Genomic DNA, 25953 nt, shown 5'->3' on the forward strand with positions numbered 1-25953 from the left:
CACTTACATTTTACATCATACAGTAAATATACTTCATAGAGGCACATGTAACACAAATGTACAGAGTGAGTGATATATACTGTGTATAGTCTTGTCTTTTTCTTTAAATCGCATGACATTGTACTGTAATTTGTTGACAGACCAACAGTAAAAGTGAAACTGTGAATCCTGTCCAGTCAAGAGTAATGTGTACATTTATACTGTATAAATGTATACACACCATACAGATAAAGTGCAGTCTAGTGCATTTTCAATCACTGTTATCAAAATCATATAGTTTACATCTGAAAATACTGATAGAGTCCACTGTTATATTGACAACATGACTAAGCATTTTGACTATCTTTTTCGTGAACAATGACGCAAGGACTTGTCATTCTGATGGCATTGATATGTTCATTGACATAAATGAAGAGCAGGAAATATTTTAAAGGATCCTTTCCATTCGGGACATCAGTTGTTTGAATTGCTGCCCTCTGGTAAACGTTTTAGGTCCATCAAATCACGGACCAATGAACTCAAGAACAGTTTCTACCCCAGCGCCATGCGGGAGTTGAACACTGCCAGCACACACACACATATAAACTGAGAAACGCACCAATCTGAGGGGGCATGTTACATCTCATCCTATACAAGGTTAACAACACCCTGTCTATATGTTTACACTATATTATTCCAATTTGGTTACATTCTGTTGCACTTACCTCTCTTTCATTGTGTGGAATATCATGCAGTAGCTTACTGTGCAATATTTCTGTGCAATATGTGACTGTTCGCCTTGCTTGCACTGGTTTTGTGTGTATTGTTTTTGTGTTGTATTGATTATGGCATATTGTTTATTGACATATTGTACTGTATATTGGTTATCATTGTATTGTGTTCTTTAAAATTCTACTAAAATTGTATTTATTTAAATTACCTGTTTAGTTTGCACAAAGTTATATGTGATGGCACTGTAAGGATTGCTACAATTTTGCTATACCTTCGTTTTCAAATCTTAAGGATGATTCAAGAAATGTACCAAAGCGATAGAGAAAAACTGTAATAAGGCACAAGATATCCTAACCCCAAAAAAAGAGGTATTAAACCTAGTACAACTAATATAGTTATACATGTATGAAAAACATGATGCCCCCACATTTATATCTAAATAAACTGGTTGATTTCTGGCCCTGGTCATGAGAAATGTCTCAAGCAAAAGCCTCGTTTCCATGAAACCTTGATTCCACAGGTGAGTAAAAGCAGCCTGCCGTTTGGAGGACTAGAACACAATTCTTAAGATGATTCACTGCAAAACAGGGGTCATGATGTGTGAACAATTCACACTTCTACAGGAGACTGAGGGTGTGTCCCAGTAACCATACTCCTGAATGACATCAACCAAATAACTGTCAAGTAGCTCTTACCGCTGGGTGGAGTTTCCTTATCGTGTTCAACAACAGAGACAAGTCCATTTATGGCTGCCTCGAACTGCTCATCGGAGCAAGACCATGTCCGCCTGACTGTGTGTGTGTGGCCAGTGGAAAAGCTGTAGTTCATTTCCTAAAGGACAACCTGTTTCTCATCCAAGGGCTTGCATTAAACATATACAGCGATTCTGTGAATTCTCTAGATGCCACGAGTTTGATCTGTTCATCATCAGCCGCAGGAACTGTTCTGCAATTGTTTTATGTCAAACTCAATAACTGCATTTTGATTCACATGGCTCCAACAAAGTGTTCTGTTCTCTTTGTAAAACAATCAGGGGATATCTGTAAGAGTTCACTTCGTTTGACGCATTTAGTTCATTATTAATGGTCCGCAAAGTCATAAAATAGACTACACTTGAGTCACAGATTAGGGGTTGAGAATAATGGGATCGTATACATATACATTACATGTATATCCTTTAAAAGTTTTTTTTTTTTTTTTTTTTATGTTTTCGAAATCTGTCTCTTATATGTTCACCAAGGCTGCATTTATTTGATGCAGTAAAACCAGAAATATTGTGATTTTTTTTTTTTTTTTTACTTTTCTATTTTATTATATTTCAAAATGTAATTTATTCCTGTGACGGCAAAGCTGAATTTTCAGCATCATTACTCCAGTCTTTAGTGTCACATGATCCTTCAGAAAATATTCTAATATACTGATTAGCTGCTCAAGAAACATTTCCTATTATTTTCAATGTTGAAAACAGTTGTGCTGCTCAATATATTTTTATGATGAAACCATGATACATTTTTCCAGGATTCTTTGATGAATTGAAAGAGCAAAAGAACTGCATTTATTTGCAATATAATTTTTGGTAACCATGTAAAATCTTACTGACCCCAAACACTTGAAAGGTATTATGTACCGAGGGCTTCTCTTTAAAAGATATGAAAATAAATATGCTAGAATTTCTGCATATATTTTCTTTCAGGTTAAGTAACCTGTCATGATACTGTTATTTTCATAGTTTGCATAATGTATATACAGTACAGAATAACCACTTCTGCGGTGAATTAAACTGATTGCATAAAATAACCGGTGAATTTTAGTGAATCCAGGGATTACATCAACACAGCCATTATGTTAAAACTGTCTCTTAAAAACTATGACCAATCCTCAGTTAGTTAGGGTTAATAATAATTAATCCAACTTTTCAGAATCAAATTGGACCCAATCTGCATTTTTATGTAACTGACTTAAAGTTAGGAACATTCTTAAGAAAGAAATTGACGACTAACTTATAAGACCAGTCTCAGCAGTTTATGTAACCGGCCACTGATGCTAAAATTTGAGTAGTACTGAAGTGGTTGTGCTTAAACACTCCCTACGATTCTGAATCTCACTTTAGATGTTTAAATACCCGATTTAGTCGAATTTTCAAGGTACCATCAATCAGCTGACTGTAGAGGAAGAGTTTAAGACAACAAGTCCCCTGCTGACCAATTACATTATCATTTATGTTCTCATAAATCTTTCACTTGGCCCTGCAATCCGCTCCATTAGACAGATGGAGAGCAGATACTGATACATCACCATGGTGACCATTCTCACATTGGAATATTCTAGAACACTCAACCAGAAATTACAACAGGCTACTTCCTGTTTGATGATGATTAGAATGGTGTACGATGATGAAGGTGAGATATCACAAGGCGGTTTCTATGGAAACACTGGAACAGAACTTTAATGCACAACTCAAACAGTTGCTGCTCAATGAGGTTACCATGGAAACACTGCCCCCCCCCCCCCCCCCATCCCCACTCCCCCAAGTTCCACTGATACAGACTCACAACAGGCATTCTTATAGAAATGCTCTCAAATCCCTTTTCTTCGCACAGCCCAAAACCAAACCAGGACCCCTAACATAAAGGTTACAGGTTCAGTGGAACTAAAACATTATGAAACCAAAAGCAATGCAGTTATTTTTTTCTTCCAATAACATATTAATATCACTAATATCTTTTTTTAGTGTCATCCCTGTGGTGTGACATCAGATAAAAGGAGTTGGTTCAGAAATGAAACCAAAAGAACTTGAAAGAGTCCAAAGATGAACAACTCAAAATAAGTTTGACTCTGAGCCAGTTAGTTGAGCTGTGACATCACCACATTTTCGCCCTCTTCTCCGATGGAGAATCCTCCTCGTCTCCTGAGTCCGAACAAGTCCGTTTCCCAGCAACACTGGCGGATTCCCTTCCAGAGGGCTCCCCCTGGGTCCTGGAGTCGCCAGAGTTCTTACTGAGTTCTGTGTCTGCCCCAGAGCATTCTGGGTGAATAGAGTCTGCGAGGTTCTCATCTGCGTGTGGACGTCCGTTAACCCCAGCCGCTGTGGCGCGACTGCTGAGTGTCGCGTTTATTTCCTCCACAACACTGAACTCTTCCCCGCTAGTTCTCCCTCGCTCTAGTTCCTCCCCGGACTCTGCGAGAAAGCCCACTCGAGATTTCGCCCTCTCCACAGGGGCGTCACCAGCCGAGAAAGAGGAAGTGATGCGGCGCCTGCTCCTGGACTGCGATTGTGACTGTCTGTCAGATAAGTGCGTGGGACTTGAGACATGTCCGCTCTGCTTTGCTTTTCCACGATTCCTGAAAGGTCGACCTTCGTCGCCTGAGGACGAAGAGGGTGATGACTGATCATGGACGGAAATGCTGGGATAGTTGGAGAAATCTGTCGCACCGTGAAGATTCTGAGCAGATTCTCTTCCAGAAAGGCCAATGTTGCGCCTCCACCTGGCTGCGTTGCGCTGTCGCATCCTGCTCCTGCGCAGCTCCTCGTCAACTCCGTCTGAGCTGGAGGAGGAGCTAGAAGACGAGCTGGGGGAGGAGCTAGAACTGGAGGCCACGCCTGCTGAGGAGGCGTGGCTAGAAAGGCTCGAGTTCTCATGCGGACTAGGAGATCTGGGACGGGGCATCGGATCCAACCAGAACCCGCTGGAATCGGAGTCCTCATTCACAAGGTCCAGCAGAAACGCAGATGCACGTGGCCTCGCCCGGCTCCTCTGCGACCCGTTCCTGTCCTGATCGGTCCGCTCGCTCCCGGACGCTTCTGGTCCAGCCAATGAAGATGAAGAGGAGTGGTCAGAGTCGCTGACGTGAGTGGCGGATACATTAGCAGGAGATTGTGGCATGGATCGTGTGGAGCGCGTGGACCGTCGAGTTCTCGCATGCAGCTGCAGAATCGCGCCCTCGCTCAAATCGCTGTCCGAGTCTGAGCTCCAACCCTCGATCTCACGGCGAACCAGCGAGTCGAAGAAAGCCATCATTCGCGGGTCCTCCTGCACTGACTGGCTGACGTAATCATGTGACAGGCCACTTCCGCTGTTGAGGACCAGGCTTATGTATTCCTCATGAGTGTAGAGAGAGCGAGATTTGTCCTCCACCAGGCCTTCCAGATCTCCAAGACTATCTGGTTGTTGATACGGACTCCATACCTACAGACAGAGAGGGGTACGAATAAGAATCATTTCACATGTTTTCATTTCGCCCATATTAACAAGTTTACAAGGGATCTTCTTCCTAAAGTTTAAAGGTACTGTCAAAGAAAAATATTAAATTTGATATTATTGTACTAAAGAAAAGTTTTTTATTTACTTTGTATTAAGTTGGCAGTGTGTCTTTCCCCCTATATTTATTAATTTGTATAGACATACCTATTCAACACAAACTTATTTTTTATAAAACTTAAAAAGAGAAAAGAAGCAGTTTTAAAGAGAATATTGCCATTGAGCAAAATAAAAGCATACAGAAAGATACAAATAAAAAACTATTCTTGAGCACAATATAATATTATTTACTATAATATAAATCATATTTATTTATAAATACATTTGTAAGAATCAGTTAAAAAAAACTTTTTTTTTATGTTTTAAAATGTAATATATTCCTGTGATGCAAAGCTGCATTTTCAGCAGCCATTATTCAAGTCTTCAGTATCACATGATCCTTCAGAAACTGATGTGCTGTCAGTGTGAATGCACAACTGCTTACTCGCTGCTCATACATGAGCCTAAAACAGGCCTAACATCCCAGATATGTTCAAGATTTATAACAAAATTGAACATGTATAAATCACTGTAGCCCACATCTATGGCTGTACAAACACAGCAGATGTCTGTCTGTTTGCGTGTTATATAAAAACAGCCATGATGCTCTCTGACAAAATCAAGTTTAGTGTGTGAGAACAGGCCCACAGTGTGCAAGTGTTACTCAACATCTACTGCCTGCCAAAAATTTCACAAGAACCACCAGCAAAAGATAAACTACAGTCTCACTCTTACACACACACACACAACAACACATGACAACACTAAAGAAAAAAATTCACACAGAACATGACAGTTGGGAAAAAAACACACCAAAAAATGCAGAATGCAAAATCCAGAGAAAAGACAGTGAGACAGGTAAAAAGAGTGAGACGGGTAAAATCATGCCCAGATTTTGTGCTTTCAGGGTTTTTAGGTGTGGCTGAACCAGCGACAGCAGAAATTCATTTAAGACTTAACGTAGCAGAGACACAAGTTCAGACATGATAATCTTTCCAACACACGCAGAATCTTTTCCTCTGTGTGTGTGTGTGTGCGGCAGGTCTGCTCGTGTCAGGCAGTAATAGTTTACTCATTTCATCCATTTATTCACCCTCATGTTGTTTCAAACCTGTGTGACTTTCTCTTCAAAAGAGATGGAAGGTAGAATGTTTATGCTTCTCTCTTCCATACAGTAAAAATGAATGGGACGGATGCTATTGAGCTCCAAATACGATAACAATACAGCATAAAAGTATTAAAAAAATTGTCGAAATGTCTTGTGGACTGTAATTTATGAAGATATATGATGTTTGTGATAAGGGAGCTTTCAAACCTAATTTGAATATTCTGCATATTAAAACTTTAGCCACAACATGAACTACCGTTCAAAAGTTTGGGGTCAGTGAATGTTTTTTGAAAGACGTCTCTTTTGCTCACCAAGGCTGCATTTATTGTATAAAAAAAAAAAAAGTCAAAACAGTAATCTTGTGAAATACTATAATACATTTAAATTAACGGTTTTCTTTTTGAATACATTTTAACTTTATTCCTATAATGGCAAAGCTGAACTTTCAGCATCATTACTCCAGTCTTCAGTGTCACATGATCCCTAGAAATCATTCTCACATGCTGATTTGCTGCTCAAGAAATTCTTATTATTATCATCAATGTTGAAAATCAATTGTTTTGCCTAATAAACCATTTGATGAATGGAAAATTCACAAGTACAGCATTTATTTGAAATAGAATTATTTTGTATCTATGTAAAAGTCTTTACTGTCACTTTTAATCAATTTAATGCATCCTTACTGTATAAAAATATTATTTTCTTAAAAAAAATAAAAAATCTTACTGACCACCAAACTTGAATGGTAGTGTACGCATGAACCAGTGGTGTTTTCAAATGAGATTTTCAATGAACACCAACTTAAATTGTGGTCTGTTCCTCACAAAGCTATTATTTGACTTCAAATAACTTGGAACATTATACACAAACCATATTTATTACTTTAAAAGTCGTTTAAATCCACCCACCCATCACCATTCACTTTGATAGTATGGAAAAGAGCAGCATTAACATTAATTTTTGTATTCCTTTGAAGAAAGAAAGTCATAAAAGTTTAGAACAACATAAGGGTGTGTAAATGAAGACAAAATTTACTTTGTCTTTGTTTGTTCTGATGCTAAATATCATTTAATGTATGTATGAAAGTAAAAAACTAACCTTAATGACCTTCTCCACACCGGATGAGCAGATCATGTACGTGTGAGGGTTGAAGCGGACCTGATTCACGATGGACCGATGACCTTTCAGAATCATAAAGGCCCCGTTCACCACTCGACCCGGACCTCCTGCCGAGACAGAGAGAGAATGTATCCATAAACAACAACAACAACAACATTAGACACGATTACCTTGTGCATGAGTGTGTGTGTTTACCTGCTTCAGGGTCACTGGGGATTCTCCACATGTAAAGGTTAAAATCATCTGAGCCAGACAAGATGTACTGAAAACACACAGAGATATATATGTCTGAGAGTTCTAGAGAAATATGACATGATCTGCCTCCACAAAAGAAGTTTCTAGAATTATATATTCGAACAACACTAAGGCTCAGTAGAACTACTGCACACAAACATGAACATTTTTTTCAAATAAAAACTATAACATAGAATACCATTCAAAAGTTTGGAACCAGAAATGAATTCAGCAAGTTAATTGAGAAAAAGTAAAGATATCAGCATATTAGAATGATTCCTGAAGAATCATGTAACACTGAAGACTGGAGTAATGATTGGCTTCGCCATCACAGGAATATAGACACATTTTAAAATATATTCACATAGAAAACAGTTATTTTAAATTGTAATAATATTTACCAAAACTTTTGTTTTTAACCAAATAAATGCAACAAGACTTCTTTTAAAAATATAAAGAAACCCTACTGACTGCAAACTTGGTATTGTTAATGCATTTATAAATTTTGTTTAAAAATGTACATAGAAAACCAAACCTCCCTTTGGGGACATCTTACATTTACATAATTTTTTTTTGTAACACACAGACTGAGCTTTTCAGAGGATAGAGAAGATTTAGGGAGGAGGATCCACTGTTCTGTAGAAGGAGGTGTACGACAGAAAGAGAGAGGAGAAACAGCTGGACAAACATACAAAAAATCCAAACACAGAACAGACAGACGCACACACAAACGCAGCCAGACAGACAGAGCAGCATCTGCTGATCTTTAGATTCAACACTGATAAAACAAGCTTCTACAAGCCATTACCCAACATTCCAGCACTGAACATACCTGAACACATCCACACACACACACACACACACAGCATCTACAACCCACTGACACGCACACGTCCACCAACCCACGAACAGATGCACACAAAAACGTACACACATGCTAACTCAGAAACTTCTGGGCTATCAGTGACCAGCAGTCACATAAACACACTGTTATATCACCCATTATCAGACATAATAAAGGGACTGGTTAAGTTAGTCGCAAGTTGTTCACTCAGCTTTGTGTGTGTAGATGACAGTTATTCAAATAGATAGAAAGACAGATGATCTTTATTATAACTAATGAGTTTAGCTATATGTATTGGTTTAGTTCGTTCTGTTATGCTCAGACTAGCTGTTTTTGAAGAGTCCAAACTAGTGAATCCCAAAGAAACCGGTCTGATCTCGGTCTGATGGATACGACATTAAACCAGCATAATTATGCAGATGCACTCAATTATTAAACATAAAACAAAAGAAAGAAATAGCACTTCTTAAAATATGACGTGTGCACTCGCGTGAGACACAGGCTCAGTAGACACAGTCAAATCAGCAGATGAATAAACGCAGTTTTTTTTTTTAAACATGGAGCGGGTCGTCTCATGGTGGCTGCCACGTTGAGATCACATGACCAGCTGAACATGAATACCTTTCCATCTTGGTTACCTCCCTATTATCGAAAAATGCATAATTGGTGAAATATCTACTTTATTTCTTTGCACTTTGCAGTGTGGCGTCGGTAAGATTTCTTAATGTTTTTGAAAGAAGTCTCTTATGCTAACCAAGGATGAATTTATTTGATCAAAAACTGTAACATTGTGAGATATTATTGCAATTTAAAAGAACCGTTTATAGATTTAAAAATAGTAATTAAATCCTGTAATGGAACATTTTCAGCATCATTACTTCAGTCTTCATGATCCTTCAAAAATCATCCGAATATTCGGATTTGGTGCTCAAGTAACATTTCTTATTATTATCTATGTTGAAAACAGTGTTGCTGCTTAATATATTTTGTGGAAACTGTGATAATATTTTTCAGGAATCTTTGGTTATTAGAAAGTTTTAAAAACAAAAATCTTTTGTAATATCATAAATGTTATCTCTGTCACTTTTGATCAATTTAATGCATCTGTGCTAGATAAAAAAGAAATTAATAATATTAACATTTTGTATATGTATATGTGTATATGTTGCTTGCAAAAAAAGGGTACTTAAATTTTTGGATGGCAATCAATGAAGAAAGAAGTTTTTGCCCACATGGTTTTGGCATCCAAGTTTTGCACATCCCAAGTGTTTATCTAACCTGATCTCGGTCTCCGGCGAAGCAGCAACTCTTCATAGTGCAGGAGTTGAAGTAGCCCTGGTTATCAAACTGGAAACTGGGCAGACGGGAGTGGAGCTCGTACAGGACGGGAGGCAGACGTCTGCGCAGAGCCAGCAGCTGCGTCCCCGTGCTGTTAAAGCGCACGCTCATGGCACTCTGAAGAGACAAACTCCCTCCATACCGCAACAGAGAACTACAGCACAGAGAGACACACATCAACTACAAAGGAAATCGTTTATTATAAAAGATCATCATCCATATTTATGCTATTTTGAAGTGCTTTTAAAATAGCATTAAAGGGGCATTTTAAGAGATCGTGTCAACACTTGACCAAACGGAGAACATCTTTACACAAGCTCTGCTGTCCTCTGCTGGTCTCAGGCAGTGCAGCAGACAGCTATGATGATAGAGCTGGCCTTGTCAGCTAGATTTCAGTCCATATTTGGACCGAAGCGTCATGCGTTCAATCTTTTACCAAACATAGTTCAGCAACCCTAGTTCCCCTTGTTTAGCTTTGCTTATAAACACTGTTCTCTGTAAAATTTGATTCTGATTAGCCAATCGCAGCCCAACATGTTTGAATAATGACAATAAACTGTATATTTCAATATCGTCTCTGGCAGCCAACTCTGCTACACTGTGCTACTTTCTTTTCTCTTTTTTTCCACACATAATAAAATAATTTCAACTCAAATTAATATTTTAGGTCCATTTATTTACATATTCGGTAAGTAGTTAGTAGGTTATTATCTCAAAAGAAACCTCTTCAGGATGATGCTAGGTCCTGATCACCATGTAATTTCTCATTTATTATTATAAATGTTGAAAACGGTTGTGCTGCTTAATATTTTCTTGGAAACCGTGGTTTCATGATTCTCGAATGAATAGAAAGTTCAAAAGTACAGCCTTTATTTGATATAGAAGTATTTTCTAACATTATAAATATCTTTACCATTACTTTTGATCAATTTATTGCATCCTTAAGAGTATGAATTTCCACACAAAAAAAGAAAAAAATGTATTGGCCTTAAACTTTTGAATGGCTCTGTACTTGTGCACATAAAAATTGAATATGGAAAAAGTATGGAAAAAGTTTAGCATAAGCCATTTTTGCTTTGGATACTGTCAAAAATATGAAGTTTGGAAATCTTTTTTCACATTGGACGCATAAGAAGAGAGTAAGAAGCACATATTTTTTTCGGCACCCATGATAACAAATAACATTCACACCGCACGCCTGTTTAAATGATTAAAGCTAGAGGTACAGAGGTGCTTGAATGTTTGTGAACCCTTTAGAATTTTCTATATTTCTGCATAAATATGACCCAAAACATCATCAGATGTCCTAAAAGTAGACAAAGGGAACCCAATCAAACAAATGAGACAAAAAAAAATAATAATAATTTACTTTGAAATTTATTTATTGAAAAAAAGGATCCAGTTTTACATATCGGTGAGTGGCAAAAGTATGTGAACTCTTGCTTTCAGTATCTGGCGTAAGCACCTTGTGCAGCAATAACTACAACTAAACGTTTCTGGTAACTGCTGATCAGACTTGGAGGAATTTTAGCCCATTCCACAGACCAGAACAGCTTCAATTCTGGGATGTTTGGTGGGTTTCCTCACATGAACTGCTTGCTTCTGGTCCTTCCACCATATTTGAATGGGATTAAGGTCTGGACTTTGACTTGGCCATTCCAAAAGTTGGTTATTTAACCGTTCTTTGGTACGACTTGTAGCATGACAACGACCCCAAGCACACATGACCCACTTTCTCTGGAGGTTCACAGACAGAAATCCTGACATTTTCCTTTAGAATTCGCTGGTATCAAAATGAATTGTTCCATCAATGATAGCAATATGTCCTCAAGCAAAACTCATGAACATTAACATCAGCCAACGTAAGAGAGACCTTTAGTTGCTTAGACGCTACCCATGGGTCCTTAGTGACCTCGCAGACTATTACACGTCTTGCTTTTGGAGTGATCTTTGTTGATTGACCACTCCTGGGGAGGGTAGCACTTGTCTTGAATTTCCTCCATTTGTACATAACCTGTCTGACTGTGGATTTGTGGAGTCCAAACTCTTTAGAGATGGTTTTATAACCTTTTCCAGGCTGATGAGAAACAACTTTCTGAGGTCCTCAGAAGTCTCCTTTGTCTGTGCCATTATACACTTCCACAGACACGTATTGTGAAGATCAGACTTTGATAGATCCCTGTTCTTTAAAGGGGTGGTTGATTATGATTTCACTTTTGTAACTTTAGTTAGTGTGTAATGTTGCTGTTTGAGCATAAACAACATCTCCAAAGTTACGACGCTCAAAGTTCAAAGCAAAGGGAAATATTTTATTTGAAAGAAATTGCTTTTTAAGGACTACAACAAACGGCTGGTAGGGACTACAGGAGCTTCCTCCCGGGTTAGTGACATCACTAACCCTAAAATTTACATAAACCCCGCCCCCGGGAACGTGATTTATAGATTATCAAGACAGAATATGCTAATCAATGACTAGAAGATAACTACACATAAGCTACATAAATTAATCAACTAACCATTCAGGTTGGTCAAGGTTGGTCTACATGTTGTCACTTCTTCTTGAGTCTCTCCATCTTTCTGACTTCGGTTTGAACATAAAAGGCTAAAAGTTTTAGAAATTTCCAGCGCATGTCTGTGTGAGGTAAAAGGACACAAGCTCTTGAAGCTCCGCCCTCTGTGTCGGGAGCAGCAGCTCATTCGCATTTAAAGGAACAGACACAAAAACGGTGCGTTTTTGCTCACCCTCAAAAATGTACAACTTTAACATGCTATATAAAAATATCTGTGGGGTATTTTGAGCTAGAACTTCACATACACACTCTGGGGATATCAAAGACATATTTTACATCTTGTGAAAAGGGCATTATACCACCCCTTTAAACAAAACAGGGCACACAATGACACCTGGTTGTCATCCCATTGTTTGAAAACATCTCAGAACAGATGGAGCCTAAATTCGCCTTAAAATGAACTGTTAATCCTAGAGCTTAAAGATGTGTAATATTGAATGACGAAGTATAATATTTAGTCTCATTGGTTTGATTGGGTTCTCTTTGTCTACTTTTAGGTCACAGGCATCAGTGTCAAAATATTTAGTGAAAAGTGAACATGCGGATATCTGATAATTACTCTGAAAAATGTTTGGCCCCTTTCAAATTTTCTTTTGGCCTTTGAAAGAAAAAAAGTTATGCGTGTGTTTTTTGGATAGATTTCCATCTCACCTGCGGGGTTTGCGGATGTCCCACAGCCCCACCCCCTCTTTAGAGTTTGCAGTGGCCAGCAGACGGGGTTCTACAGGGTTAAACATCACGCTGTGAAACGCCGATGGGTAGTTGGCCAAGCAGAACGGTTCTAAAATACACAATAGAATAAGAGTAAACCAGGGTTTCTAGAACAGTTCATGCTTTAGATGGAACAGAGGTTATAGAACACGTCAAAGAATCCTGAAAAAATACATTATGGTTTAAGCAGCACAACAATTTTCCAAATAAATGTTTCTTGAGCACCAAAACAGCATATCAGAATGATTTCTGAAGGATCATGTGACACTGAGGATTGGAGTAATGATGCTGAAAATTCAGCTTTGCCATCACAGGAAATTACATTTGTTAATTAATCGAAATAGAAAGCAGTTATTTTAAAATGTAATAATATTTTACAATTATTATTGTTTTTACTTAGCCTGGAAATCCAGACCCAAATCTGAAAGATTAAGGGTCTGGCATCGAGTAATGAAAATCGCCCAACTCGAGGGGCGGCACCAAGCATGCATTTGAAAATCTCACTGCACGCAATTGGATAACACTACGACCAATCACTGTCGTGATTGCGCTGTCTCATCTGTTTAGCTCGCCTCTGGCCCGCCTATATCAGATACACCGATGTGATTGGTGCAGCTCGGCTACAAGGGCATAGTTAATGAGCATCATTACTCAATGCCAAAGGAACTCGCTGAGCAAATTCAAAATGTGCTCTCGTGAGAACTCTGGATTTCCAGGGTAGTTTTTACTGTATTTTTGATCAAATAGATGCAGCCTTGGCGAGCACTTGGTGAAAACTTAACCAACCCCAAACTTTTTAAGGGTAGTGTACATCCTGAAATGGAGTCACACCAAAAACTAAGAAATTCAACTTTTCACATGTGTGTACCTCCATGTGGAGGTTCCCGTGTGTCCCATATGAGAACTCGGCCGTCATCAGAAGAGCTGGCGAAGACGTTATCGTTAACAGGACTGACGGACAGACCGTACACCGCGTCATCATGCAAGAAGACGTTGAGCGTCTCTCCACGTTCCACATCGTGCAGAATCACCTGCTCATCGTTTCCTGCAGAGACAGACAGAAACATTAGACATCTGATCTCCTCTCTGTTTCAGCTGCAGCATCATGAATCTGAGCAGATGCTTGTTTTACCTCCTGAGAAAACACGTTTGTTGGTGCTGTCAAACGCCAGGCAGAAGATGTTGGACAGATGCTCCCCCTTCAACTTGATCGGTTTGGCCCGTGAGTGTATTGCTTTCTCCATGTGCCACAGCAACACCCTGCGGTCATCTCCACCTAAGACAGAAAACATATTAATAGATTCTCCCGAGTAATCGACCAATCGGTTTCAACTGTAGGGTTATATGCGCACAATCTGGCTGTTTTACAGAAATCACAGAAATGTTTGAGAAGCTTTTCTTATTAAAAATAAACTAAATTAAAAACTGTAATAATGTTTCACAATATTAGAATCGTAAGAATCACAGTCAATTGTGACACTATGCAGATTGACATGTTTTATTTAAGAGTACTTCTTGTCGCAAATGTGTTTTTGTCATTTAAACATGCTGATAGCATCCTGCTGCTATTTTAGTGTCACATCTGTTGTGCAAAATGAACCAGAAGGTTTGAGGTTTTGCATTTAGTTTTGCAGTGAAACCAAGGAAAAGTTGACCGCAGGCATCATCTACATTTCTGTACAAAACCTGTGTAAGGAAAGAACACTATACTTTTACTTTTTCATTATCACCTCTCAGTATTCCGACCCATGAGTTTTCTAGTTAGTACTGGACAAGGGGTTTAAAAATTTTTTTTTAAATAGAATGAAATTAGAGAGAGCAATCTCTTAACATGTCCTGGTTTCACAGACAGGGCTTAGATTAAGCCAGGTTTAAACCTTTGTTCAATAAGGGCATTTAAGTAGCTTTTATAAACATTACTGATATGCATCTTGAGACAAAACAATGGCACTGACATATTTTAAGATATGTCAGTGCAAATTGCTTTCAAGACTTTTCCAAGCCTTGAATCCACCATTTAAGAACTGCCTTATATTTCCTGGTTTCCATGAGCATGGGAACTCTCTGGAGCTCTGCGCATTCACCAACGTAAAGACTGAAAATATGCAAGTGCAAAAACATACAAAGGACAAAAATAAAGACTCGACCAGGAATGAATATGTGAAGCCAAAAAATCAGCAACAGCTGCAACCAATTAATGAGTCAGCAAGAAAAAGAAAAGAGTACGACGGAAACTATGGAGGCCCTTCTACAGTCTGAACCGTCTGCAATGGCCATTAAAAGTGCAAAAGTGCGTTTTTGTTTAGGTTTATCTGGCTCTTATTCGAACTAATAGACACCCATCAACCTGGATGGATGAAGATTGTGAAGAAGTTAATAAGCATTTTTGGATTCAATTCCAGTAAGTTTTTATGTGCAATGCCAATGACTGTGTCCTGGACAGGCTATGACCCTAATATGTTCGCACTTAGCACTTAATGTCTTGCCGTTTTATCCTTGAACTAAGGCACGGTAGATCTTTTTTATTGTTTATTATTAGTAACAACTTAGTTAATTATTAGTAACTTTTGTCAATTGCATGACAAGGCTGGTCATGTGATGTCAACATGGTTACACCCATGAGGGGCGACCCACTTCATGTAGAATAAATAAGCTTTTTCTAGAAGACTGACCTTTATCTCATGGGTACATTATGTAATATACTTTTATTTATACTGGTTTGATTTCTTTGTGTAAAAGATTTTTACTGAGTGCACCTTAACATATACTGATAGGAACACTCTTGTTCGTTTATTTATTTGCAATGAACAGACAATTAAAACATGCTAGCACAAACTGACAAATGAAGATGTCAAATCAAGTCTGAACTCAAGTCAAAGGCTTCATTTGTGTGAGATGTGCATGCACGTTTTATTCTGAATGCTTATTCTAAAGGCTAGTCCGTTTGAGACTCTGGTCTCTCTCTCTCTCTCTCTCTCTCGCTGACCCACATTAGAAAGATCAGCGTGCAGAACCGGAGGATCTTACCGGACACCAGCCACTGGCCTCCATTGTTGGAGAACTCGATGGCGTTGACGCAGCCGAAGTGGCCGAGCATGTCCTTCTTGTAGAGGCTGTTGCAGCCGGCCAGTCTGCGCCGCTGGAACTCATCCTTCAGCTTCGGCTGTCCGCCGATCGTCCTGCGGGAGAGGAACCCGACGGCGCTCCGCATGCCGCAGCCCCGCAACTCCTTCATCTCTCCTCCGGTAAATGAGTCTCAATGCCAGCGCTAGAGTGTCCCGGCCGTCATGGGTTTGAGCTCAGGTCTAGTTCGGTGGATTCTGGTTCCTTTTGAGGATGTACTGTTACATGTTTGCTAGGTAAAGCATGAGAGTGCGCAGCAAAAACAGAAGGTTGTTTAGAGACTGAGTCCCACCGACCGCCGGCACTTCCTGCTCCGGTGCAAGGGCTATGACGTCACACGACCGGATCAGAACCCGTGCTGTACTTTCTGATTGAATGTTATATCATTTGTTTCAGCTTTTGTTTGTGAACGCATCTTAAATCTGTATTTCTCTTAATACAGTGCTTGGTTTTTGTATGTTTTTTTTTTTTTTTTTTTTATAGTAGCAGCTACCAGTTTGCTAGGGGAATGTGCGTTAAAAACAAAACAAAAAACATAAAAAATGTAAAATATGAAAAATAAAAATAAAATATTTTTTGACGACTTTATGTATAAGTCTCTTTAGTCTGGGTTTATTAGATACAGTCTTATTTTACAGCGTTATTTTAATATAACATCTTAAATATGAAACAAATTAAAATGTCAAAATAAATTATGTATACAATATTGTAATACTATTAGGACGTAATCATTAAAATGCAAAAACAAAATAAATTAAAAATACATTTACTCTCATATCAAAAGATAATTTATTTTTTAAATTGTATATTAACACATTATTATATAATAAATCTGCTAAATTATAAATTCCATATTTAATTATTTAGTATTCAGATTCATATTTAATTTTTGACATTCAGATTCAAACAAGACATCCCAAAACGTTCAGCATTCTAAATCTTGTGATATTCAGAGAAAATATTTCTCCTAAAAGTCTTAGAGCTGCCAGCATTTTCTAGTTGAGATTTGGATGAATATTTGGTGTCTTGATCTGTTTGATATTCGTCCAACAAGTATTAAAAAAAAAATCACAAGCAGAGACCAGAACAAAAGCATCTTAGTATGTGTAGTTTTATTAAATTCCAGTTAAGGAATTACAGTGGTAGTATTTTTTCCAACAGTTTTTCTTACAAATACAAATTTATCTGAGTAATCCCCCATAACTGGAGCAGAACATTTAAATTAAAAAGCTAAAAGTTTTTTTAATATTTTTTTGTGTATAAAAAAAAACGAAACAAAAAAAAAAAACCTAATACTAATGGCAGGTATACATTTAAACGGCAAACAGACAGTTTAACTATAAGCTGACATCATCAGCACAGCTCCTTACATACTGTGTATGATAAATCATGAACCTTTTAGTCTGGACAAGAATGAAATATTTCCATTAAATTGCACCAATCCTCTGCTGACCATAAATAGAGCAACACTGACATCATTGCACAGGTTTGCCACTAGCTTGCTTTAATTGTGACAAGTGCGAGTCTGAGTTGAAGTATGGGATGGTTCCCTCATGGGTTGGATTTGTTTATTTTATGACATATTTTGGCTTTCTAAGGAGCAAGTGAGGCACAATATAATTTGATTTAAATCTACTCTATATGAGTAATGAGGACTAAACGATCTCTCCATCCTTAAAAGCAGAGACTAAGAGATAGTTCAGAGATGCCCTAAAAGGCCTTATGAAAAAGGCATGTCTAATACCTTTATAACACTGAGACATCAGTATCTACACATGCTCATCTCACCTACAGGCAAGTTTAAGCACACAGGCTGTGGAACACTGTAATTCTTATGATACGTTTAGTGAGATTAAGATAGTGACATTTATGTAGCTCCATCGTTTAGTGTTCACGAAACATGCCGGTCATATTTCAGTCCAAAATCAGAAGACTTTTTTTTTTTTAGTCATTACGGTTTTCTAAATAGTGACCAATCAAGTGTCATTACTCTAATTCTTTTCTAGTTTGCTCATTATTCTCAAAAGTGATTCTCATTAGAATTTTGCCAGCACAAAGTTGAATTCATTAACACATTTGATCTCATAAACTGACCATGAATCATATTTTTACAGTATGTATTAATCTAGGTTAATGTTAATTTAAATATCTTATTTTACATTGTTAATTCATAATACATGTAAAAACTTTTGAAATTAACCAAGATTAATAAATGTGTAAAAATATTGCTCATACCTGATACATTAACAGACGTTAACTAACTGAAAATGTTCCCATTATTATGTGTGTATTACAGTATAAAATACTGTTATAAGATGTGTTTTTTTTAATAAAAGATAGTACAAATTGTTTCATGATGTGAACATTTACTTAATTGTCATGAAAATGTCATTACAATGCAAAAACATAAAAATAAAAATTATAATAATAAAATAAATACTTTGAATAATTTGTTAGTTAAAAATGTAATTATTTGCCCTAAAAATAGGCTATATTTTTTCTACAAATCCAAATATAATTTCTTAATCTTTTCTTTTGATTTTGGGGTGAAGTATGACCTGAACATGTTCTAGGCACATCAATTAAATCCAATACAGCATCTGGGGGAAAATTCGACATCCTCAAACAAGCCAACAAACAAAACAGAACATACATTTCATTTTAAAAATCGGTTACATAAAAAAAAAAAGATTTTTAAGAGTGCAGCACACAGGTGTGATAGTGGTCCATCTAATGTAGACACAGACACTCAGTCCAGTTTCTGTCTCCAAAGTTCCCACAAAGCTTTGCTGCAGTTTTTAGCTGGAGTGAACAGCGCTGTGCAACACAGGAAGCATCATAACAAAAACACAAATCTAGTAATGTTTTAAAAGTGCTTTAGCGTTCAGTACCTTCAGTGAATACATTCACACACACAAACCTACAGAAAAAAAAAAGAAAAGTTAACCACATATAACGAGGTTAAGTCTGCAAAACACACACACACACACACACACATATAGAGAGACACAATTAACCTTCGGGAGACTTTCTGACCTCGCTGAGGTTATAGAGTGAGAGAGAGGGATGAAATGCTTCTGCCGTCTTCGGGACTAAGCCACATGGAAAATCCATCCAAAGCAGAGTCCAGTCCAGAGTATGTCCTTTTAATAAATCAAAAGCACCGTTCCTTTCTCCTTTTTGCTGGTTTGCTCTCCCACAAGTGTGTTGGCTGCTGAAATGATGCTGAAATGTGTGGATACAGCTTTACAGAGTGACACAAAACTCACTAGTTACGGAGTTAAATCAGTTTTAAAGATTCAGTACATTAGTCATTTAACTATAACCACTGGAGGGTTTTCAAAGCTCAACATAAGTAATCAAAAAATATGCCCTGTTTCCAAGACTACATCAAGTCTTTCATAAAAGAACAATCAAATGTCAAAAACAAAACAAAAACAGACAAACCGTGAAAAAAGCAGATATTTGAAATAAAAACATCAGGCAGCACTGAGTGTAAAGGCAGCCGTAGCAGAGAGGAGTGAAGATGTGAGGCTGTAGTTCAGTAGGGCCCTTTGGAGGGTCCGAAGACGGCAAGTGGGAAGTGTTTGACGTGGGATGACCACTGAGCCGCCAGCTGGAAAAACTTCACATCGTTCCATTCAACTCCATCTATCAACACTGCAGAGAGGAAACATTAAAAAAACACATGACTGCGTTTAGTTTGTAGCCATGTTTTCATCAATTCCACAAACATCGATTATACCTTATTTATACCTAAATTATGGAGATATAGAGATATATATATACACGCACACACACACACACTACATTGCCAAAAGTTTTGGGATGTCTGCCTTTACATGCACATGAACTTTAATGACATCCCATTCTTAATCCGTAGGGTTTATGGAGTTGGCCCACCCTTTGCAGCTATTACAGCTTCAACTCTTCTGGGAAGGCTTTCCACAAGATTTAGGAGTGTGTTTATGTTTTTTTTTTGTACCATTTTGACCAGGCACTGATGTTGGACGAGAAGGCCTGGCACACAGTCAATCCGCTCTAATTCATCCCTAAGGTGTTCTCTATCGGGTTGAGGTCAGGACTCTGCAGGCCAGTCGAGTTCCTCCACACCAAACTCGCTCATCCATGTCTTTATGGACCTTGCTGGTCATGTTGTAACAGGAAGGGGCCATGCCCAAACTGTTCCCACAAAGATGGGAGTATGAAATTGTCCAAAATGTCTTGGTATGCTGAAGCAATTAAGAATTTCGGGGCCAAGCCCAACCCCAGAAAAACAACCCACACCATAATCCCTCCTCCACCAAACTTTACACTTGTCACAATGCAGTCAGGCAAGTCCTGTTCTCCTGGCAACCGCCAAACCCAGACTCGTCCATCGGATTGCCAGACAGAGAAGCGTGATTCGTCACTCCAGAGAACATGTCTCCACTGCTCTAGAGTCCGGTGGCGGTGTGTTTTACACCACTGCATCCGACTCTTTGCATTGCACTTGGGGACGTAAGGCTTGGATGCAGCGGCTCGGCCATGGAAACCCATTCCATGAAGCGCTCTACGCAGTTATTGAGCTAATCTGAAGACCACATGAAGTTTGGAGGTCTGTAGCTATTGACTCTGCAGAAAGTTGGCAACTTCTTCACACTGTGCGCTCAATATGCGCTGACTCCGCTCTGTGGTTTTACGTGGCCTACCACTTCATGGCTGAGTTGCTGTTGTTTTCAAATGCTTCCACTTTGTTATAATACCACTAGACCATGGAATATTTAGTAGTGAGGAAATTTCACGAATGGACTTATTGCACAGGTGGCAACCTATCACAGTACCACTCTTGAATTCACTGAGCTCCTGAGAGCGACCCATTCTTTCACAAATGTTTGCAGAAGCAGTCTGAATGCCTCTGTGCTTGATTTTATACAACTGTGGCCATGGAAGTGATTGAAACACCTGAATTCAATGATTTGGAGCGGTGTCCCAATACTTTTGGCAATATAGTATATATATATCTCACCGTTCAAAAGTTTGGGGTCTGTAAGAAAGAATATTTAAAATATATTGAAAATATTGGAAAAAGTTATAAAATAACTTTCCTGCGCACCAACACTGCATTTATTTGATCAAAATCACAGTAAAACAGTAATATTGTGAAATATTATAACAATTTAAAATAACTGTTTTCTATTTTAATGTACTTTACATAATTTATTCCTGTGAATTTTCAGCATCATTACTCCAGTCTTCAGTGTCACATGATCCTTCAGAAATCATTCTAATATGCTGATTTGATGCTCAAGAAACATTTCTTATTATTATTGTGCTGGTTAATATTTAAGTGGAAACGGTAAAAAATAAAAAATCAGGATTCTTTGATGAACAGAAAAGCATTTGTTTGAAAATTAACTCCTTTGTAACAATGTAAAATTTTACAATAAATAAAAGTATTAATGCTGAATAAAAGTATTAATTACTTTAAAAAAATTATCCCAAAGTTTTGACCTGTATATAATTTATTATTATTAAATAAAAAATAATTATTATTATTTAATTTAATTGTCAAGTGTGTACACTGATTACTTAAAGGGGTCATTTTCTATATTATTTTTATTATTCATTTTAAATCCCTTAAGTCCATTTATATCTTGTCAGTCAATGTTTAAGAGCTGTTGGTTTGCATTATAAATATAACTTTTAACAGCCCTATTCTTCAATAACAGTGTCTTTGCGGAACTGGCTTTACTTTGTTGCAGATCCACAAAACTATTTGCATTGAAATGTGCCACTTTTGCAGCTTAGTTACTTTTCGGACTTTTCTGCAGTATGTTTTCGAATTAACTGATGATGATGATGATGATGATGATGATATGACCCATTTAAGCAAAGTTTTCTGATTTTATTGAAAGCTGTAGTGATTACTTTGATGAATTCTGATTGGCTGATCACCTTTCAGCATGGTCTGCTGTTGTTTGGCTGTGCAGATGAGTCGACTTATGCCCTCTATCACCTGACTCTTAGACTCCGCCTCCTTATCCTTGGTCTTTTTAGGCAGAAACATCACTGAACACAGAGACAGAATGTTTTTAATGCTTATTCAATGAAATGTGCTGCTGTAATGTAAAGCGGCACAGTGCAATTACGTTTTCAGGTCTTACCCTTTTTATTTTTCTCTTTGGTGACAACAGTCATGGACATGGTCGGCTGATGTGTAATCTCTGCTCCGCCCAGTGGGAGGCGGCTAACCTGCAGCGAGCGGAAGGTGCACTTCAGCGTGTTTTTGCCAGAGGAGTCTCTCTTCTCCACTTCTTTCTTCCTTTCTGACGGAGCAATCCAATAATCAACCTGAAGACCCATCAGTTCCCCCTGGCCCCCTCCAGGAGAACTGCAGCCACACACACACACATACACACACAAGTTGAAGAAATAGAAGACTAAAGAGATATCAGACACCTAGCACTGTGTGTGTTAGTACCTGGACAAGTGTACAGAGGGAGAAGAGGGAGGCGTTGGAGATGCCTCTTTCAGTAATGGGGAGATCTGTGCAGGAGGAGTAGAGGACAGAAGAGCAGATCCCACAGGAGCAGCGTCATCTGAATCGCCTATGAACACATGATGCACAGATATATTTTATATAAAAGTTTAGGGCTGTTAGCAGTTTTTAAAATACATATTTACTTTCTTAACCCTATAGACCTTTTGCGCCAGAGAAACAAGCGCGCAGCCATCTTTAGAAATTTGTGTTCGAACTTCTGTTTTTGCGGTAGCTCTGTATATTTCTATGGCATCGCAGTTGAAGAGTAATTAGCTGGTGAAGTAGATTTACTTATTGTTGAGTTAACAAAAGTTATCATGAGCGTTGCAATGTTTAAAGCGGATGTCATCACAGATGTCAGTAGACCGGGAAGATTTTAAAACCATTCATAAATCCATAAGGTCTTACCTTCATGCTGTGGAAACAGAAAATGGAAAAGGGGCGTGGCTACATAAGGTCTATAAATCACATTGAATCATATATTTGATATGCAAATTTATAAGGCCTCTAAATTACCCTTTGATTACTAGTTCATACTCTTTTATTAAGTAAAAGGCCTTTTAGTATAATTCTAAATGTGAAATGAAATCTTTAATGGTTTTATCAAATAAACTTTTATATTGTTCATAATATTTCAAGATGAACACTTACTGGACTGAAGCCACTTAGGATTACTTGATTATCCAAAAAATCATGTTAAAATGCAAGCATCAATTTTGATACATCAGGCTTTTGAGGAACGTTTATTTGTATACCTCTCACTCGTCATTCTATTGCATTGCAGTATATGTTTTCATAAGATCTCTTTCAGAATTTAATCTAACTTTTTTGCCGTATAAATATCAGCAATTGGACCAAACTGCATATTATTGCTCAATTTGCAAAATTGTTTACTTTTTTTTCCATTTCAAAATTTGTTCCATGTGACTTTCCTTACAATAATTTCATACGTCAGGCTTTACAGAGTTAACATGTTCAATTGACAGCCCTATTTAATACATAATACATTGACAGTATAACTAACCAGATGTGGCAGAAGTCTGTTCAACAATCCCCACTTTCACCACCTGCAGACAAGTTGAAATCAAATATGTCAAATACAGCAATTAAAATAGCATAAAACTATAAAACTTGATTGTAAATGGACGACGTACCCCAATAAAAGGGATAAATTTCTGGCTCGAGTCTTCATCAGGACTGTGAAGAAAAAAGGAGACTATGAACACATTGTTTACAGCGAGCAAAAAGGCCCCGCCCACCCTCAAGGGGAAACAAATCCTGGTTAGCATAGTTACCCATTCACTTCTATGAAGAAATAGATTTTACTATATTAAAAAGAAAACACTTCTAAATATGCAAAACACCACACAAATATATCACATTAGAGGGGACCTATTATGCCCCCTTTTACTAGATGTAACTTAAGTCTCAGTTGCCCCCAGAATGTGTCTGAAGTTTTAGCTCAAAATACCCCACAGATCAATTATTCATAGGAAAAACATGTTGTTTGTATCTTTAAATGCAAATGAGCTCCTGCTCCCCTTTACAGCTCGTGCCTCGGATACTAAAACATCTGTTTGGTTTTGATTATCGTCTCTATTGCGGTCACGCTTTTATTGCATTTCTTTATCATCATGAAAGTTTATTATTTGCATGCGTTTTAAAGCCATATAAGTCCAAAGCTGGCTGTCAGACGGCGCGTCCCGTGAGTATTAAAACAAGTTCTCTTTCACGTCTTATCGCGCTTAAACTTTCAAATACACACACGGTTGTCAAAAACACATAATTCACATAAACATACACATAAAGTCCAGAAAAAACTCAGTTTTTGATGTTTGGGTTTATTTGAAGGACAAAAAAACTATTTTGGAGTGTTTTTCTTTATAAATACAAATCTATCAATTTCTCCCTAGAAATGAATGAGAAATTATAGTAACCAGAATGCCCCCCATGCTAAACCACATCAATAGTATCTTTCTGAGACATCGTAGATTGTATCTATTAAAGAACATTGATCAATAAAAAAAAAAAAAAAAAAAAAAAAAAGATCTCTGAGGAGAAAAGGCTTCTAACACTGAATTTGGCATTGGATTCGTTCAGACATGCTGCAAATAAACGCTGTGAAGCGAGACAAGCCTGTGTAATTCCAATCAATTGTTGCCGTTCTGCCACTGGCCCATCCACTCCATAGAAGCAACCAGAAAGAAAGAAAAACTGAAAGAAAGCAGCATTCTCAGCCAATCAGAGCTCAGATTTAGGCTAACTGAACCAGAGGTGGTCTAAAGCAGAGATTATAGATCTAGCAACAAAAATGTATGTGATGTACAATAACTTGTATACTACAAACAATAAAATATATCATGAAATGGCCACTCTATTCAGCATAGAATTGGGTTACATATACATATATATATAATTTAGACTAAAATCTCATGCTTTGTTAAACCATCTCTGATGGAAGAGCAGAGCAAAACCCAGAACCAGAAGCAAATTATAAGAGAACCGAAATAATAAATAATCTCTGTGCGGATAAACCACCCCAAGAACACAACACAAGCTCAAATATAGGGAGTTCATTGAGTTCATCTGAGCAGAAATAGAAGCTGCTCTCAGTGAAAAGCGTAACAGATGTTTTATTGCTCTGCGCACCAGAGCATAAAGGGACACAGATGAAACCAAAAACTGAGAAATCAGCCAATATCAGCAGCGATACTTCAAGCACCTGCTTGGAGAATCAAGACTGAGAGTGTGTGTGTGTGTGTGTGTGTGTGTGTGTGTGTGTGTGTGTGTGTGTGTGTGTGTGTGTGTGTGTGTGTGTGTGTGTGTGTGTGTGTGTGTGTGTGTGTGTGTGTGTGTAGTTTAGGTTGTTTACTCAGATGAGAGACAGATAGAGAGAGATCACTAGAAGAGAGAAAAATGAAAAAGCCAAGACAAGAAAATGAATGAATTTTACCTCCATCGTAAGGTCTCTTCACCTTAGATAATTTCTTTGTCTTTTTATAAAAGTGGAATCATTTGAAACAATTTGCATCCTTTACTTTGCTATTCAAATCGAGAATATCCTCTGGAACCCAGAAATTTAGATAATACAATAATTTTTTATTAGCAATTAACAATGTTTTTATTCGATCATTATTAAAGAAGAATGTGTTGAACGAAAATTGCCTGAAACATGTATGAACATAATTTGTGCCAAAACATTTTTCATAACAGAGTTCTGAAGTCCTCAACAGAGGACATGGAATAAATGCTTTTTATTCTCCAAAAACTATTTTTCAAAAGCAATTTTTTCTGGGTCCTGGGAGGACATTTAGTTTTTAATGTTATGAGAAGATTACACTGCTCTGCTGAAGGACATCGGAGGTGTTCAGAGG

At 37.7% G+C, this 25953-nt stretch overlaps 2 protein-coding genes across 14 annotated transcripts in view; both read right to left on the reverse strand.

Annotated features, from left to right (window-relative positions):
• Positions 1 to 2164: 2164 nt before the first annotated feature.
• On the reverse strand, positions 2165 to 16410 carry dcaf5 (ddb1 and cul4 associated factor 5). The gene is made up of 9 exons (XM_084392274.1): positions 15961 to 16410; positions 14066 to 14209; positions 13802 to 13978; positions 12874 to 13003; positions 9593 to 9806; positions 7432 to 7498; positions 7216 to 7343; positions 2773 to 4898; positions 2165 to 2648 (listed from the first exon to the last, which is right to left on the reverse strand). Exons 1-8 carry the CDS (start codon positions 16166 to 16168, stop codon positions 3573 to 3575), a joined length of 2394 nt encoding a protein of 797 aa, XP_084248400.1. The 5' UTR covers positions 16169 to 16410; the 3' UTR covers positions 2165 to 2648; positions 2773 to 3572.
• A 733-nt stretch (positions 16411 to 17143) lies between these two features.
• Positions 17144 to 25953, reverse strand: part of pacs2 (phosphofurin acidic cluster sorting protein 2) — a 41431-nt gene continuing 32621 nt past the window's right edge. For 6 of the 13 annotated variants that reach the window (XM_084390920.1, XM_084390915.1, XM_084390919.1 and 3 more), the window contains 6 exons: positions 23734 to 23776; positions 23604 to 23646; positions 22520 to 22646; positions 22203 to 22429; positions 21967 to 22107; positions 18606 to 19716 (listed from right to left, as the gene is read on the reverse strand). In XM_084390920.1, the coding sequence (XP_084247046.1) occupies positions 19598 to 19716; positions 21967 to 22107; positions 22203 to 22429; positions 22520 to 22646; positions 23604 to 23646; positions 23734 to 23776 (700 nt within the window). In that variant the 3' untranslated portion in view covers positions 18606 to 19597. Of the gene's footprint in view, positions 19717 to 21966; positions 22108 to 22202; positions 22430 to 22519; positions 22647 to 23603; positions 23647 to 23733; positions 23777 to 25953 lie in introns of all 13 variants that reach the window. The other 7 variants (XM_084390913.1, XM_084390912.1, XM_084390917.1 and 4 more) reach the window with 3 other exon arrangements.

Source organism: Rutilus rutilus, assembly GCF_951802725.1.
Source record: "Rutilus rutilus genome assembly, chromosome: 20".
Lineage (NCBI taxonomy): Eukaryota > Metazoa > Chordata > Actinopteri > Cypriniformes > Leuciscidae > Rutilus > Rutilus rutilus.